The following is a 14575-nucleotide window of genomic DNA, read 5'->3' as shown; positions in this document are numbered from 1 at the left end:
GTGGCTCGACACTTTTTGTCGACGTCGGCCCGACCCTGAATTGCTACAGGGGCGGCCCTAAATTTGATTCGTAGATGTCCCCTAGCTATGAAAATGTAACTCAGGGCAGCACTCACTGGCTATGTATTTAAACATAATAAAATTGTTTGCACGTGTTTGAATTTTCGGTATAGATAATAACTATAAAGGGTTTCAAATTATATTCTTCCAACATATTTTACGTAGAAACTTAGAATAAGTAAGAATTAAAAACGGCTTATGTACAGGGTGTTTTGAATTGCTCTGACTGGGCATTTTTTTAAGAAACAGCACTGTCTTTACAACTTTTTCATCGAAACGTTTTTCCTAGCACTTACCGGTGAAAAAATATTTTTTACAAAAACCCGAAATGATATCCGATTTTTCTGAAATTAAGGATTTAAAGTGATCCCAGCACACTAGAAATAATACCCTGAAAATTTCGAAAACTATCTCTTCCAGTTGTGACACTTCCTATTCTTCACATGCTAAAGTTTGCTGAGAGCTATTCAAAAGACAGCCTACATTATGGATTTCGTCACAGTTTTGCGTCCGCTTGCTAACGCGACACACGTAGTCTTTCACAGCGCCTCGCTAGAGGGAGATTTTCTACTTGTGATGACGTCACTCCGTTACTAGCTCTCAGTAAAATATTCCCCAAAGTGACAAACTTATGAAAAAATAATATAGACTTATGGTATTACCTAAACAAATATTATGTCGTCTTGTGTGTTCGTGCACACTACTACATCATAAAAAATATGGAACATTTTAGTTTCACTTTAGGTTATGTAAGATTTTAGATTTGAAAGGGTTAATTCAAGGTTAATAAACTTGGTTAACAATTTACAATATGTATTATCAAAGTCATGTAAAATAATGAAGTAATATAAAATATAGAAAAGAAAAAAACTTACAAACTTGATAGTCAGTGTCAAATGAGTGAACACAGTAAAGAGAATAACTATCCGTATAATCCGTTTCCGTTAATCTAAAAACTGAACATGATCGGTTAAACTTCTACGGAATCGGACCAACTTCTATCGACGGTTATCACTACGTTAGTAGCCGCTGGACTCAGAGAAGCATAATAATACTAATACAGATGCATTTATTTTTATGATTTATTATTTGAATGTTCTTCTTTAATTTACTCTGTAGCTTATTTTTTTAACTGTACTATCAGATGCATTTTGCAGGGTAAATTTTTATTTCATTAAAAATAAGACTACTTCCTTACACCGCCACTGCACCAAATAAAAAAAATGTTTACCTAATAGGACTAGAAAATTTGCACCTCCAAAAATCTTAATGCACCCGTACGCAGTTGCGTGCCCCATTTCGCCACCCCTGCACAAGTTTTTAAGGAACTCTGCTAATGAAGTTTCTTGACTTTCTTCTTTTATAATTATCCCCGATTTATCGGAAATGATGACCGAAAATCTTTTCCTACAGACTGAAAAGCTTGTGCCGTGATAGAACAAAAGCAAGGTTATAAAACGAACTAAAAAATGATAACTCCGGGGCCCCGCCACACCGCGAGGTTGCGGGGGCCCTATTTATGCCATTGCTAGCTACCCCGTTTCCCCACTTTTTACGGATTGTGGGAGCCTTTCGTCCCTCCCACTTGATGTCGAAGAAGTCAACTGCAGTAACATCATACAGGCCATCAATGATTTTGAAGGTGTCAACTAAGTCAGCGCTAAGACGTCTGTCTTTAAGGGACAGAAGACCCAATCTTTTTAACCTTTCATCATTTGGTAAGGTTCTGAACCCAGAAACTAGCTTCGTGGCCTTTCTTTTCACCCTTTCCAGCTTCTCAATATCTTTGACCAGGTGGGGGGACCAAATTTGAGAAAAGACTCCTTGATTACCAGAGGAAGGTCATTAATAAATATAACAAAAAGAGTCGTACCTAACACAGATCCCTGAGGCACCCCATTCCGAACAGACCCCACGCAGGACCACTCACTGCGTTCGACCACTCAAAAAATCCGCGATCCAATTGACAAAGGTGGAACCTCTAAATACTCAAGTTTCCGAATAAGCAGCGAATGCGGGACCGTATCGAAAGCCTTGCGTAGGTCCAGATAGACCAAGTCAATGGAATGCCCTAAATATAGGCACGTATTGACTTCCTCAAGGGTTGAAAAGAGGTTCGTAAAACACAAACGTCATAAGAAACCCATGTTGGTCTCTCGAGAAGAAAGATCGGCTAGTAAGGAACCCCACCAAGGAATCTCATACACTGGTCTCCAGTTCCTTACACGGCAGACACGTTAGACTTGTACCCCTAAAAGTGTCAACCGCGTTGGAGTTAGGAAGTTTTTTGATAGCGTTAACATTAGCCCGTTTCCATAAAAGTGGATGACGACCAGAAGAAATAGATTAATTGAAAATGGCTAATAGAGGGGAAGCTAAGATGGCTGAACCCTATGAAAGTAATCGCGGATGAAGGTCATCAGGCCCTGGGGATTTAATGCATTTTCTTTTGCTTTTCAAATGATAGGGTTACCAATCTTTACATATAGTAGTATGTAACATTAAATAATATTCACGCATAATAAGACACCAACACAAACAAGTAAAAATTTTCAAGATATAAACACATTTGAAAACCACATTAGTTGGGATATTTGATTCTTGAGATTGAAAGCACTTAAAACCCTGCTGGAAATAAACTAATGATTTTATTGTTGTTCGGTTTCGAGATAGAACATTTCTTAGAAGAATACCTTTAGGGGCTACCATAGAAGACTATCTAAATATAGTAAGCAATGTTGCTGCTGAGGTAACAAATTATAATGCGTATTTCTTCAGATAAGTCATGTTTGGGATTGAATTTTTTATTGACCCATGTGTCAACAGTCAAGTTTCCTTTACTTTGGTGCTTTTATTTATATTTGCCTTACACTAGAGTATAAGTGAACTATAATCCTATTTCAATTTTTATATTGCTGTAAAGAAAACTGGATTATGAATGAAGATCTTGTGGAGGAAAAACCGAAAGATTGGAATCCACAAACTAACTGGATTAATTCCTGCTTTTCATCCATTTCTCCATTTTCTGATGTTTTGGTTCTTAGCAATTCGAATAGAACTTTTTTCCTCACATGTAAGATTTATATTATACAAAGTATCAGAAGTAAATGAACAGAAGTTATCGAAAGAGCGCTCAGAATCAGAGGGCATTTCCCTCATGAAAATGATGAGAAAATCGAGTCAAATAAAAGCTAATTTCCATCCCCGTCTTTTAAATGATAAATTGCACTTGGGAATTGTGGGTATAGCCATTTCTATGTATCAAAAATGGTTTCATAAAAATAAACCCGTTTTTTTTCGAGGTCAAAATGTAACTTCATAAGGAAAACGCCTCCAATATGGGGAGTATAGCAGTCTGATAAATTCGGTTCATTTATTTCTGAAAGAATATATAGGTAATGATTTTACTGAATATATTTATTTCCTTCACTACTCGTACTCATGCATTAAAGTAGTTTGTTAAGTTTGCTTGTAAAATGTAATTCAAGCTTACTTATGAGGTAAGCTAATTTATAAATATTAATTTAACCCTATCTGGTAAGTTGATTTACAATATTATTTTAACTTTAATTGTGGTAAAATGTAATTTAACTTAAGTTACATGGTAAGTTAATTTATAATATAAATAAAAAATTAATTACGTGGTAAATAGTAATTTATCCTTAGTTACAAAAGTAAGTTCATTTCGAAATTTTAATTTGACCTTAGTTACGTGGTAAGTTAATTTAAAATTTTATTTTAACTTAAATTATGTAGGAAGTTAATTGATATATATTAATTTAACCTAAGGATGATGGTCATTTAATTTAAAAAATCTTTTTTTTTGTTATTACCTGGTGTCTAACGAAATTGGCTGGCTCGAAAAAAATATTAATGAAGAAAAAATAAATCAGCCAGTGTTAACAATTTTTTCGCAGTGATGGTTCTGTAACTCATGAGACAAATCTTATCGAATATTTTTGATTTTCTATGTTTTCACCAACCCATGTAATGTTTGTTGAAAACCAATTACAGTTGATTTTTTTTGATATATTCCAAGAGATTAAGAACATGAGGTTCCAATATTATGATTCTTCTGAGGTGTAATCAATGCATATTTTTAGCAAGTTCAAGATTCATAAATCTTGGGCCTATTTAAAAGATTTTTATTTAGATAAATTGATTTTTAAATTAGTCAAATCTTCCCGCTATGGGCACGAACCCCTCTGTGACGTCATAGCAATGTTGCAATCTAGCTGATGGTATATCCTTCTAGTCCACCATTCTAGTCCAAATTAATGTGATATTTCAAGTATAAAATGAATGCTGCTAAAGTATTACTTTATCAAAATGAACCAGAATACACAGGAAGAATTAAGAAACCTAAATAATGAAGAAAAGATTGAAAAATAATTGGAAGTTGATGTAAATCATGTTAGAAACAACTGCACTTGTCAAGGTATTACAAGAACTTCAATAGGGCAAAAATGGAGCTGATTATATTCAACAACGTCTAAAGGCTAAAAATCTTGAAAATAGTGTAATTTGCGTCAAAGAAATTTTCAAAATCACGCAGTTCTTAGAAGACTAAGTTGAAGAGAGTGATAGCCAAGAGGAGGATCTGGATAATGATGTTGAGTGTATCACCGAACATACCCTGTTTAAAAGTTATTGTTTGAGAAGGTCTCTTCATATTCATTTTAGAGCTTCTTATCACTGAGGAAGGGATGAGGCTGAACCTAGGCTTACCAAAATGTAAAATTGAATTGCATGTTATCAAACCAATTTCATAAAATTAAACAGCTTATCTTGTCGAATATACAGAAATACTGCATATCAGAGTTTCACTCACATTATACACAACAGAATAAGAAGAACGAACTGACACGTTATTCTTGTTTGTGTTATTTTAAGGATAAGGAATAAATTTCCTGAAGAGTGCAATTTTCTGTGATCCAGAGGAAAGTTCAATAACGTGAAAACTATAACCACAATGTAGCCAGTTTATAAGTTTAAAATATTTCAGTGTGCAAATAATAACTTGGTATTTATATTACAAAGTAAAACTTCAAAAATATTGGCGCGGTTAATTTAAAATATAAACCTTTATTTTTTAACTGCACATCTTCAAATGAACACTTGACTGTTGAAAGCCAAAAACAGTCAAGTTTGCAATTTGGCTTTTTACTATAAGTAATAAATAATAATAAATTATGTCATGTACCTTGATATAAAACCGTTATTGTGATAATTGAAAGTGAAAAATAATCAAGTCTGCCATTAAAACCTCTAAATTTATTTATAGTGATTAAAAAAAGTTTTTTCCAAATATAGTTTGAAAATACATTTTTCAATGAAACCCATTGTTAATAGTTACATACAATCATAAGTACTTATGTTTACTGTGAAAAATATTTAAATAACAATACTTTTTTTATTCATTGAAAGATTTTCAATTAATTTTACTTCAATTGTACTGTAGGTTTTTTATGGTATCTGCTGTCAAAATTATCATGTTGATTGGCTTTAGAGACTTGTAAATGTTAGATTTTCAGCCAACCCGCGAGATTGCCGGTAGATGTCACTGCAACGTTGCCATGACATCATTGATTGAGGGGTTTTGTGCACATAGGCAGTTAATGGCTTAAAAAATTGTGGATCCCTGGGCAGAAATATTTGACTCATTTAAAACTAATTTTGACTTATTGGTATATTTTTTTAATAAGCATAAGTTTTATGAACCCTAGACTTTTCCTTTTTTAGGAATATAACTTTCGAGTAATTTACATCAGTTTTTACAAACTAACTCCGCAAAAAAAACATTGATCAGTGTTGAAAATGTCAAAAGTCCTCGGAGGGAGTGGCCAATATTGGAATCCTTTTGGTGCGGCAAAAGAAATTCTAGAGGTTCCCATTAGATTTCATATTTGTATTTTCATTGTACCCCTATATCGTGAAAAATGGTTTTAATTTTGGTAAGGAATGTTTTTCGTTTTATGTAATCATCTCCGGTTGAACTCAAAACCATTAATTGGTATTGATTTTTAAGATATCTTGGTAAATGACTTCAATTTCAATTTATTAATTTGGAGAATTTCTTAGAGTTATACAGTAACGTGTCGTGGGCTAAGTCAACTTGCGCCTGGTGTCATAGTATCTGTCTCCTTTTTTTCCCAAATAAGAATTTATAGTTACACTTTTTTTTGCAGCTAAATTTACGAAAACTGAAGAAAACTTAGAGAGTCAAAAGTTTTTAGTGGCTGCTGACAAGTTTTTACCTCTTGAAAATGGGTAAGAATGTAGTGTTAACAGTGTAGTGACCAGGACTGAATACTTTAAGTCCAAACTGTTTATTATTTAGTAAATAATGAGGCTTTATCATACTGGTAGTTTAAAGAAAAAATTCAATGAGCTTTCCTTTATTTATGAAACTTAACTATAATTCATAATTTTCAAAGAAAAAGTTTGTGCTGAATACAATATTTAATTAATACTATAAACAAGTCCTATTTTACTATGATAAGAATAACTATATTGAACTATGTATTATTTTATAGGCATGCCAATTCAAAGTTATTTCATGTAAACAATTGCTTTATTTTCAGGGAAGAAGTTACTTGTGTATTTTGCTTACCTGTCTTTTATCAAAGAAAGTAAGTCATTATTTTACCTCTTTTTAGAAATTACCAATACAGTATCAGTGACTTATAATAATTTTGCCAATTTTTAACCAAGACATTTTTTTATACATAGTGACTGTTCCAATTGGAAAAAAAAACGGCTGTTTGGTTTAAATATGGTTTAATTTCAAATACTGATTTAAATTGGTTGTAGCTTCAATAACTGATGTTTAACTGTAGATACCTATTCTTCATTAACCAAAAATTTAATTTTAGTAAAATAAATACCAAAATTAGCACAATTTTTTATATTTAAAATATTTAGTTTCTATTTTCGGGATAAAGGTTAAATTATGCTAAAAAAAGTTATTTTTCACAAAAACAAAATAAACATGGTTTTTATTATAGAAACCAATATCCCAAGTTTAAGAAAAAACATTAGTTTTCAGCCAACATTGGTAATTTAAAAATTTAAGCTGCTACTATTAATGACTCGAGCTTTTAATTATTTCCTTCTAAATTTGAATTTGTTCATAGATCTTTAATCTTTGGGACCGCTGTTATATAACCATACTTATTTAAATCATATTTTATATAATTTTTGGTGTTACCTTGTTTTGGACGTGATGTTTGTACAAATTTGCATTTTTTACTTTTAAGAAATTTACTATACTTATTTTCAACTTAGTTTTAAAATGAACAAATAACAAACAATGTCATGGCGGATCACCAGTGTACCTGTTTGTTTTGTTTTAAAGTTGAAAAAAGTTTGAAACAGCTATTACTCAAAAATAACAATTTCATTAACTTAACATGTATTCAAATGTTGAATTTTTTTGTGTTATTAAATACACTAATTATATTTAGATAGTAATTATTATTTTTTGTTTTCATTTAGAAGTCAACATTCTAGTCCAGACTGGACGTGTGTATTTGTCGGCTTTTCAACTGGTATTGCCAGAATGTATACCGAATGTGGGGAAGTGCTATTTTACCAGCAATTTTTTGACACACCCATTCTCAGTATTCACTATGAAATGTACAACTCAATGGAGTATGAAGGGGATTTGTTAATTCAAGATGATCACAAAATTGTTGCTATTGAAGGGTTCATCTTAATTCAAACTCTGAAAGCATGTCGAAATCAGCTTGCTAGGTGTAAGCCGTCATTGCTTTTACTTTCTTTAAAATATTTAAGATTTGAAAAGGGGTTGTAAAGTGACTCCTAGGCATAAACCAGTAGAACAATAGCAACTTTATGCCCTGAAATTTTTATTGTGGGATTGGGAAAACAATTAAGTTTCCACAGAATAACATTTCTTTAAATTTTTTGCAATCCAAATTTTTTTGTGCATTACCAATAATAATGAGAGTTTAGATAAATGGTTCATTAAAACTACTCTTAATATATCCATAAGTCTATAATATTGTTCCATAAGTTTGTCACTTTTGGGAATATTTTACTGAGAGCTAATAACGAAGTGACATCATTGCCAGAATAAAATCTCCCCCTAGAGAGGCGCTGTCAAAGACTACATGAGACTCGGGAGCAAGCGGATGCAAAACTGCGACAGTCCATTATGCAGACTGTCTTGTGAATAGCTCTCAGTAAAACTTTTGTATGTGAAGAGTAGGAAGTGTCACACTTATGTTAAAATGTTATACACTTGATATAACCAATTGTAGAAATGTCGATGAGCCGAATTAATTTTTAAGTATGATATTTGAGTCATTATGATGTATATTTTTCTGTCACGCAGTTATCCAAGTGGCAGCCAATGCATTTATAATAAGTACTTTAATTGTAACTCAGCCACTATCTTCGTTATTATGGTGATTAACATTTCAAATGGAAGGTCTTATACCTGTTTTGTAATTAATCTTTTGTGGGATTTTCTTGTATTTGGCAAGGCTTAACCTCCGATGAATGTGTAAGCAATTTTTATAAAATGCTCATGCACCCTAAATTTTCCAAACCTAAAATTATTTTTATTTGAATTTTTGTGGTTTTTGCATTTTAATCATTAGAACTAGAAAATGTCTATTATTATGAATAATAATAATAATAGGCTTTTATTAGATATCTCTTTCAGCTGAGTTGATTTACAAAAAGCTAGGTCCCGAGGCCGAGCGTTAAATTAAAAAATAATTCAATTCAATTCGAATAACGTTTATTTCCTGACTCACAACATTGTTACATATGAACAACTTTTTACAGTTACAGGGTAATAATAAATAATAATAAATTAAAAACAACATTGTTCCTCAATGTACAGGGTGTCCACTAAAAAGGATCCAGGGCTAATAATTTAAAAGCTATTTTTCCTAGGAATTTGATATTTTCAGGGGTCATTAAATGATACAAAATTCGATGACCTTGAACCATGTCCTCAAGGCTGTTAATAATTATATAATAATCTTCCATACCCACTCCTTGTTATTACTCAGGTGGTCCTGTTTACATTGACCTTCAACTTATAGTATTTGAACCCTAGGGTGGCCCCATCTAGTAGGCGACCACACACGCATTAATGATTGAGTTATGGTTACTTCTTGTGCTGAGTTCTGGATGAGTGTTTAGTTGGTTATTGAGCCAGTCCTAGTCTATTATTATTTATGAACTTAAGCCTTGTTTTTTTTGTATTATAAATCTAAATTAACTTATCTAACAATTAATAAAATGATTGAATACATGGAATAAATACTTCTGGTTTATCTGACTTATTTAACAAAGGCCATTCAAAATCTATCTTGAGAACCAATCGGCTTAAAGACTCTGTTCCAATTAGAAAGGTGTGTGCCATCGCATTTTATGTCCAAATGGCTCTAAAACTATGTAATTGGCCATATATAGAAAGCTAAGAAAATAAACACAAAAACCAGGTCATAAAACTGTTCATTGACTAATTATCAACATAAAATTTATTTCAATAGACCCTTCAATAAAACATCTTCAAGGAAATCACCAAGAAGTAATGTTTCCAAGATCCAGGACCTGCAAGTTACTGTTTATGTAGTGCTTGTTGAAATAATGGAAACTTTTCACCTGTTTGGCTTGCAACAAGTGTTTCTTTTTAACCAGGTACCTTTTTTTTGACACATTAAGACTTACCCAAAACATGACCTTTTGTTTACAGGTGAAAAGTTTCCATTATTTCAACAAGCACTATATTAACAGTGTCTTGCAGGTCCTGGCTATTTGATATTATTTATTGTCGATTTCCTTGAAGATGTTTTATTTAAGCGTCTACTAAGCTCAGATTAGGTCAGTTGAAATCAATTTAGAGCTAAAAAGTGATGTCGAACACTTTTCGAATTGGAAATCATTAGCATAAGATATGTTACGAGAGTGAATTTCTCCAGAAAATGTTGATGCTTAGTGCAAGTACTTTCGAAATTCTTAAAACCTAAGCCTGTTCTCTTGGACATTTTTATTTATGACCTTGATTTTGGTGATTATTTTATTGGCTTTCTTTCTATTGGCCAATTTACATCAGTTCTGCGCCACTTGGATAGTTTTTGAATGACCTTGAGGACATGAGTTTTGTATCATCTGATCTTGGATATGTCACTCATTGAAAAACGCGCCCAAAAAGTGCGAGTAATGCCACCAAATGGTGAACTTTGAGTTGGTGGTACAAACAAAAAACGTATGCGTCTAAAGAAACACGGGTGATTTTGATTACGTCATAGCCAGAGATCATTCTGTATTCACAGTGTATATGCAATAAATTTCTGCCACAATTTTTTCCCCTGCTTAGGCGCCGTTTATCGAACAATTGGCCTAGCGTTGGGGAAGGTACGAGTGACATATCCAGGAAGTGTAGCTTTGTTATTCATCCTAGTGCATGCTATGCGATCTGAAAATATCAAACTCTTAGCTAAAATTGCTTTTCAATTATTAGTTTTTGATCGTTTTTAGTGGACACCTTGTATTCAGGACTCGTTCTCAAAAGCCTCCACATAAGCATTCAACCAGAGGCCCAAAAGACTGTTGGAAATAGTTTTATACTTTCTATAGGAAAAATACTTATTTCATGTTCTGTGTAGCAATTCCCTTTAATCTGTCGTCTACTAAAAATATAGTTTAAGATTTACTTTCGTTTTTGAGCTATTCATGTGTGTGTTGAGCTATTTTGGTCATAAGAAATGATACTAATCTTTATAACTACTTAATAAATTGAGTTTTATATGACATAGTTTTAAATTACCTTGCCAATACACATTATATCTAACAATTGGTAGCAGAAAGCGTGGTTTATACGGAATAACTAGACTGAGAAAGATGTTTTTCTGGCAAGGTTTGAGTAAGGCTTAGCTTAGTAAAAGGGCAGAATGGACATGAACCAAACAGATTGAAGTTACAAAATCGATAAACAGAACAATTCATTGACATCCCTGAATTAAGGGCTTCAAAAGTCGCAAGGTGACTTAGGCCTAAGGTGGTGCCTTGGGTATTAGCCTAGCTGATTAGCCTAGCCTAGCATCATTTTCTTTCAATAAATTTAATGATGAGAACTATAATAATAATAATAATAATAATTCAGGTGGCTGGGTTATAATGCATTGGAGGGTGGTGGCAAGCCCTTCATGCCACGCGAGCCAACAGCTCCCTACACTAACTATTACCGTTAACCTCTACAAGTTTGTATGTAAGGGGAAACCGAAGAGCTGGGGGGGGACCCCTTAAATCAGTCGGGAGAGAACTTGCAAACTCAACGCAGAAGGAGCTGCTCCGAGCTTTCAGCCAGTGCTGCAAGCTGGGATCGAACCGGCTCCTCTTGCTGCAAGGCGAAAGTGCTAACCACTCCGCCACCCAATGTCACTCCACCCTACTAGATTTTGGTCTATGGGGGATCATAGATGAAACAGATGAAGAAGCAGATTCTAAAGTGAAAGGGAGATATGAAACAAGAAAACAGAAAGCTTTATCAAAATTAGCTCTGGCAGTAGATGACCAACATAAGAATTTAGTGTCGCAATATGAAACCGCCATAGGGGTATGGAGCGCCCTTAGAGACCTTTATGAACCAAAGGCAAGAGCCCAATAGCGTTGTTACGTTCGAATTTCCTAAGTCTGAAATATAATGCACCTGAAAGCATGTCAGGATATCTTGGGAGAATCGGTGCTGCTGCGGAGAAATTGCAATTAGCTGGACGTACTTAAGCTGCAGATGAGATAGCATACCAGATGAATTGTAGGTTACCCGCTCAGTATGAGAACGCGATTCAAAGAGCTTAACTTGATGATGCAGAATCTACTCCAGGTATAGTCAAAAATTTTCTTACAGCGGAATATGATAGACAGAAACTTGTACACCAAGAGGAAGAGAGTACTGATATGAAGACTGGACTTATGTCTGTTCAACTAAATCAGAATAATCAGAGAAATCGAATTACACTGTAAAAGTGTGGAAATTTCAAAGGGCATCAAGGAAATCAGATTTCTAGTGCAAGTCATGTTACCGATACTGAAAAACTGGTCACATAGACAGTAGCGGCGCCAGGATTTTTGGGGAGTTAGGCCAACCATTTGGAGGCCCCCAAAAATTATAGAGCCCCCCCCACCGCAATTTTTTCAAATCCATCCACATGGATTTTTTTTAAGCAAGTGGTGCAATTTTTGGGTAATATGGGTACGCGATGAAAAATTAGAAGTAATTATGAATTTAAACATTACTAAAAACCGAGTATGTGTTGATCCTTTTTTGTGTACCGATAACACTTAACAAATGAGTGGTTATTTACTTATTTCTACAACTGAATTCTAGTCTATTTACATTCATTCCTTCGGTACTTTTCATGTGCATCCCTTACATCAGAACTTACAAACTTTACGAAAATGAATGTACGTAGGTACACTAATGAGGAGTGTACCCGAGGTGTAAATCACTGATTTTGATGAAACTCTGGGGGTATGTAGACCTTGGGGTAACATGAATTTTCACCAAGGGAAAAGTTACGCCGGGCTTCCATTTTGCTATGGCAACCGAAAATGTTTTTCCAACTTAAAATAAAAAAACCTACATTTAAAAAAGCATGGGATTTTCTCGATTTCGCGAACAAGTTACAGAATTTTCTGATATTAAATAATTTGGAGGCCCATATATTAAATTTTGGAGGCCCCTACCAAAATTTCAAGTAGGCCCAGGCCTACCCCGGCCTGTTACTGGAGCCGCTACTGCACAAAGCACAAAATTGTCAAGTGAATATACAAACTGGAGCTCGCTGAAGAAATTATGGAGACAGGAAATAAATAAAATTATCTGATCCAAAGTCAGATAATCAAAACAAACTGTTATGTGAGCGCTAACAGAGATTGGGATAATGGAAATTCATATGGGAATGCATATTTAGGTTCTTCAATGTTATCAATATCAGATAAAGATTCCTTAATTTTTGACTGTGGAGCTACGCAGCATTTTTGTCACAGAAAACATTGGTTCATAGGGTATAAGGAAATAGCTGTACCCATTGATATTGCTCAAGGAGAAGAGAATGCTATTGGAACTGGAGTTGTAAACATGGTGGTAAAAACACCTTATGGAGATAATTTGGTAGACGTATTCTATGTTCCGAAGTATAGTAGAAATTTTTTATCAGCCAGGAGATTTGATAATAACGGATGCAAGATTATAGTAGTTGAGAGATATGGTGCAGACAAGATGTTTATATTGTTGATGCAAACATTCCAAGTGGAAATGGACCCATGAAGGACATATCATTGAAGAGTGGGTGTAACATGAGTCTAACGATTGGTACAGCTAAAAGGCACCAAAGAGTAGGGCATCCCTCAGTCAAACGGATGAAGAAGTTGCAGAGAAATGAGATAGCTCATGGATTACCTGAATTTAAAGGGGAAATTGATAACTGTATACCATCTAACGTAGCAAAAGCAACAAAGGCGGCCTCAAGATCTATACCTTCACCAGTTAGATCTCAAGGCTGGATCACAAAACTTTATTATTTTCATAGATGATTATACCAGAAAAGCTATGGTTTACATTACAAAGAATAAAAATAAAGCATAGGAGAAGTATTATATACAGTAGTATATTTATCAAACCGATTACCTCATTCAAGACACCGAGGGCAGATGGAGAAACACATCACCTTCATTATGACATATTATTATTATTATTATTAATGAAAGGGGAGAAGGGCTAAAGACATGCCCATTCGCGCACTTCGACCTGTGTTCAATTGTGCAACCTAAAGAGTTTTGTGAGTCCGACACAAAACAGAGAATCCTCTTGGCCAGCTGTTATGGAAATCAGAGGTTTCCAACTGATGCATACCAAGATCCTCAAATCTTTGGGCTGCGTAATAATTGCACCTACAAAGCACATGAGAGGCGGTTTCCTCCTTAACCTGACATGCCCTACAGATTGTATCTTCATTGATTCCAGTCAAGTAAAGATGTCTGTTAAGATGGCAGTGACCTGTTAGTAGGCCAACAACCAACCAACCTTATATTAGATTTAGAGAGCGAGAGCAAATCCTTAGCTCTCTGCCTAGAGGTGTCCAAGATACTCTTTAGCCTGACTTTGGCCATCCATCTCAAGCCAAAGCTTGAGTTGACGGTCAGTCATAGAATTAGAGATAAGTCCGCGCACTATGCTAGAGGAGATAGGAACGGCAGGTTCAGGACCAAAGAACCCAGCCTCTGCTCCCTTCTTGGTTAAGACAACGGCCTTCTCATTAGCATAGAACCCTGATGGCCAGGAACCCAATAGAGCTGAACTTTATTGTTGGTGCCTAGCTCCGAGAGGAGATTCAAACAGCTATACCAGTTTTAAAGAGACCTAAAACTGGTTGAGAGCCTTGATGGCTATCAGAATAAATTTGGATAACCTTACCATGAAGCTTCCTTTTAAGACAAAAGTCAACACAGAAGCAGATAGCGGCAATTCCGC

General features: G+C 34.3%; 1 protein-coding gene across 2 annotated transcripts in view; it reads left to right on the top strand.

The window, feature by feature from the left end:
• The window catches only part of Rab3-GAP (Rab3 GTPase activating protein), a 98467-nt gene that overhangs the window by 2053 nt on the left and 81839 nt on the right, over nucleotides 1–14575 (top strand). The window contains exons 2-5 of one of the 2 annotated variants that reach the window (XM_090171739.1): nucleotides 2984–3133; nucleotides 6249–6330; nucleotides 6645–6692; nucleotides 7558–7817. In XM_090171739.1, coding sequence (XP_090027865.1) covers nucleotides 2984–3133; nucleotides 6249–6330; nucleotides 6645–6692; nucleotides 7558–7817 — 540 coding nt within the window. The remainder of the gene's footprint in view (nucleotides 1–2983; nucleotides 3134–6248; nucleotides 6331–6644; nucleotides 6693–7557; nucleotides 7818–14575) is intronic. The other variant, XM_090171740.1, reaches the window with a different exon arrangement.

This window comes from Leiobunum rupestre, chromosome 4 (assembly GCF_980474605.1).
Source record: "Leiobunum rupestre chromosome 4, qqLeiRupe1.1.hap1, whole genome shotgun sequence".
Lineage (NCBI taxonomy): Eukaryota > Metazoa > Arthropoda > Arachnida > Opiliones > Sclerosomatidae > Leiobunum > Leiobunum rupestre.
The sequence above is the reverse complement of the archived record's forward strand: the minus strand, read 5'-3'. Positions and strand labels throughout refer to the sequence as shown.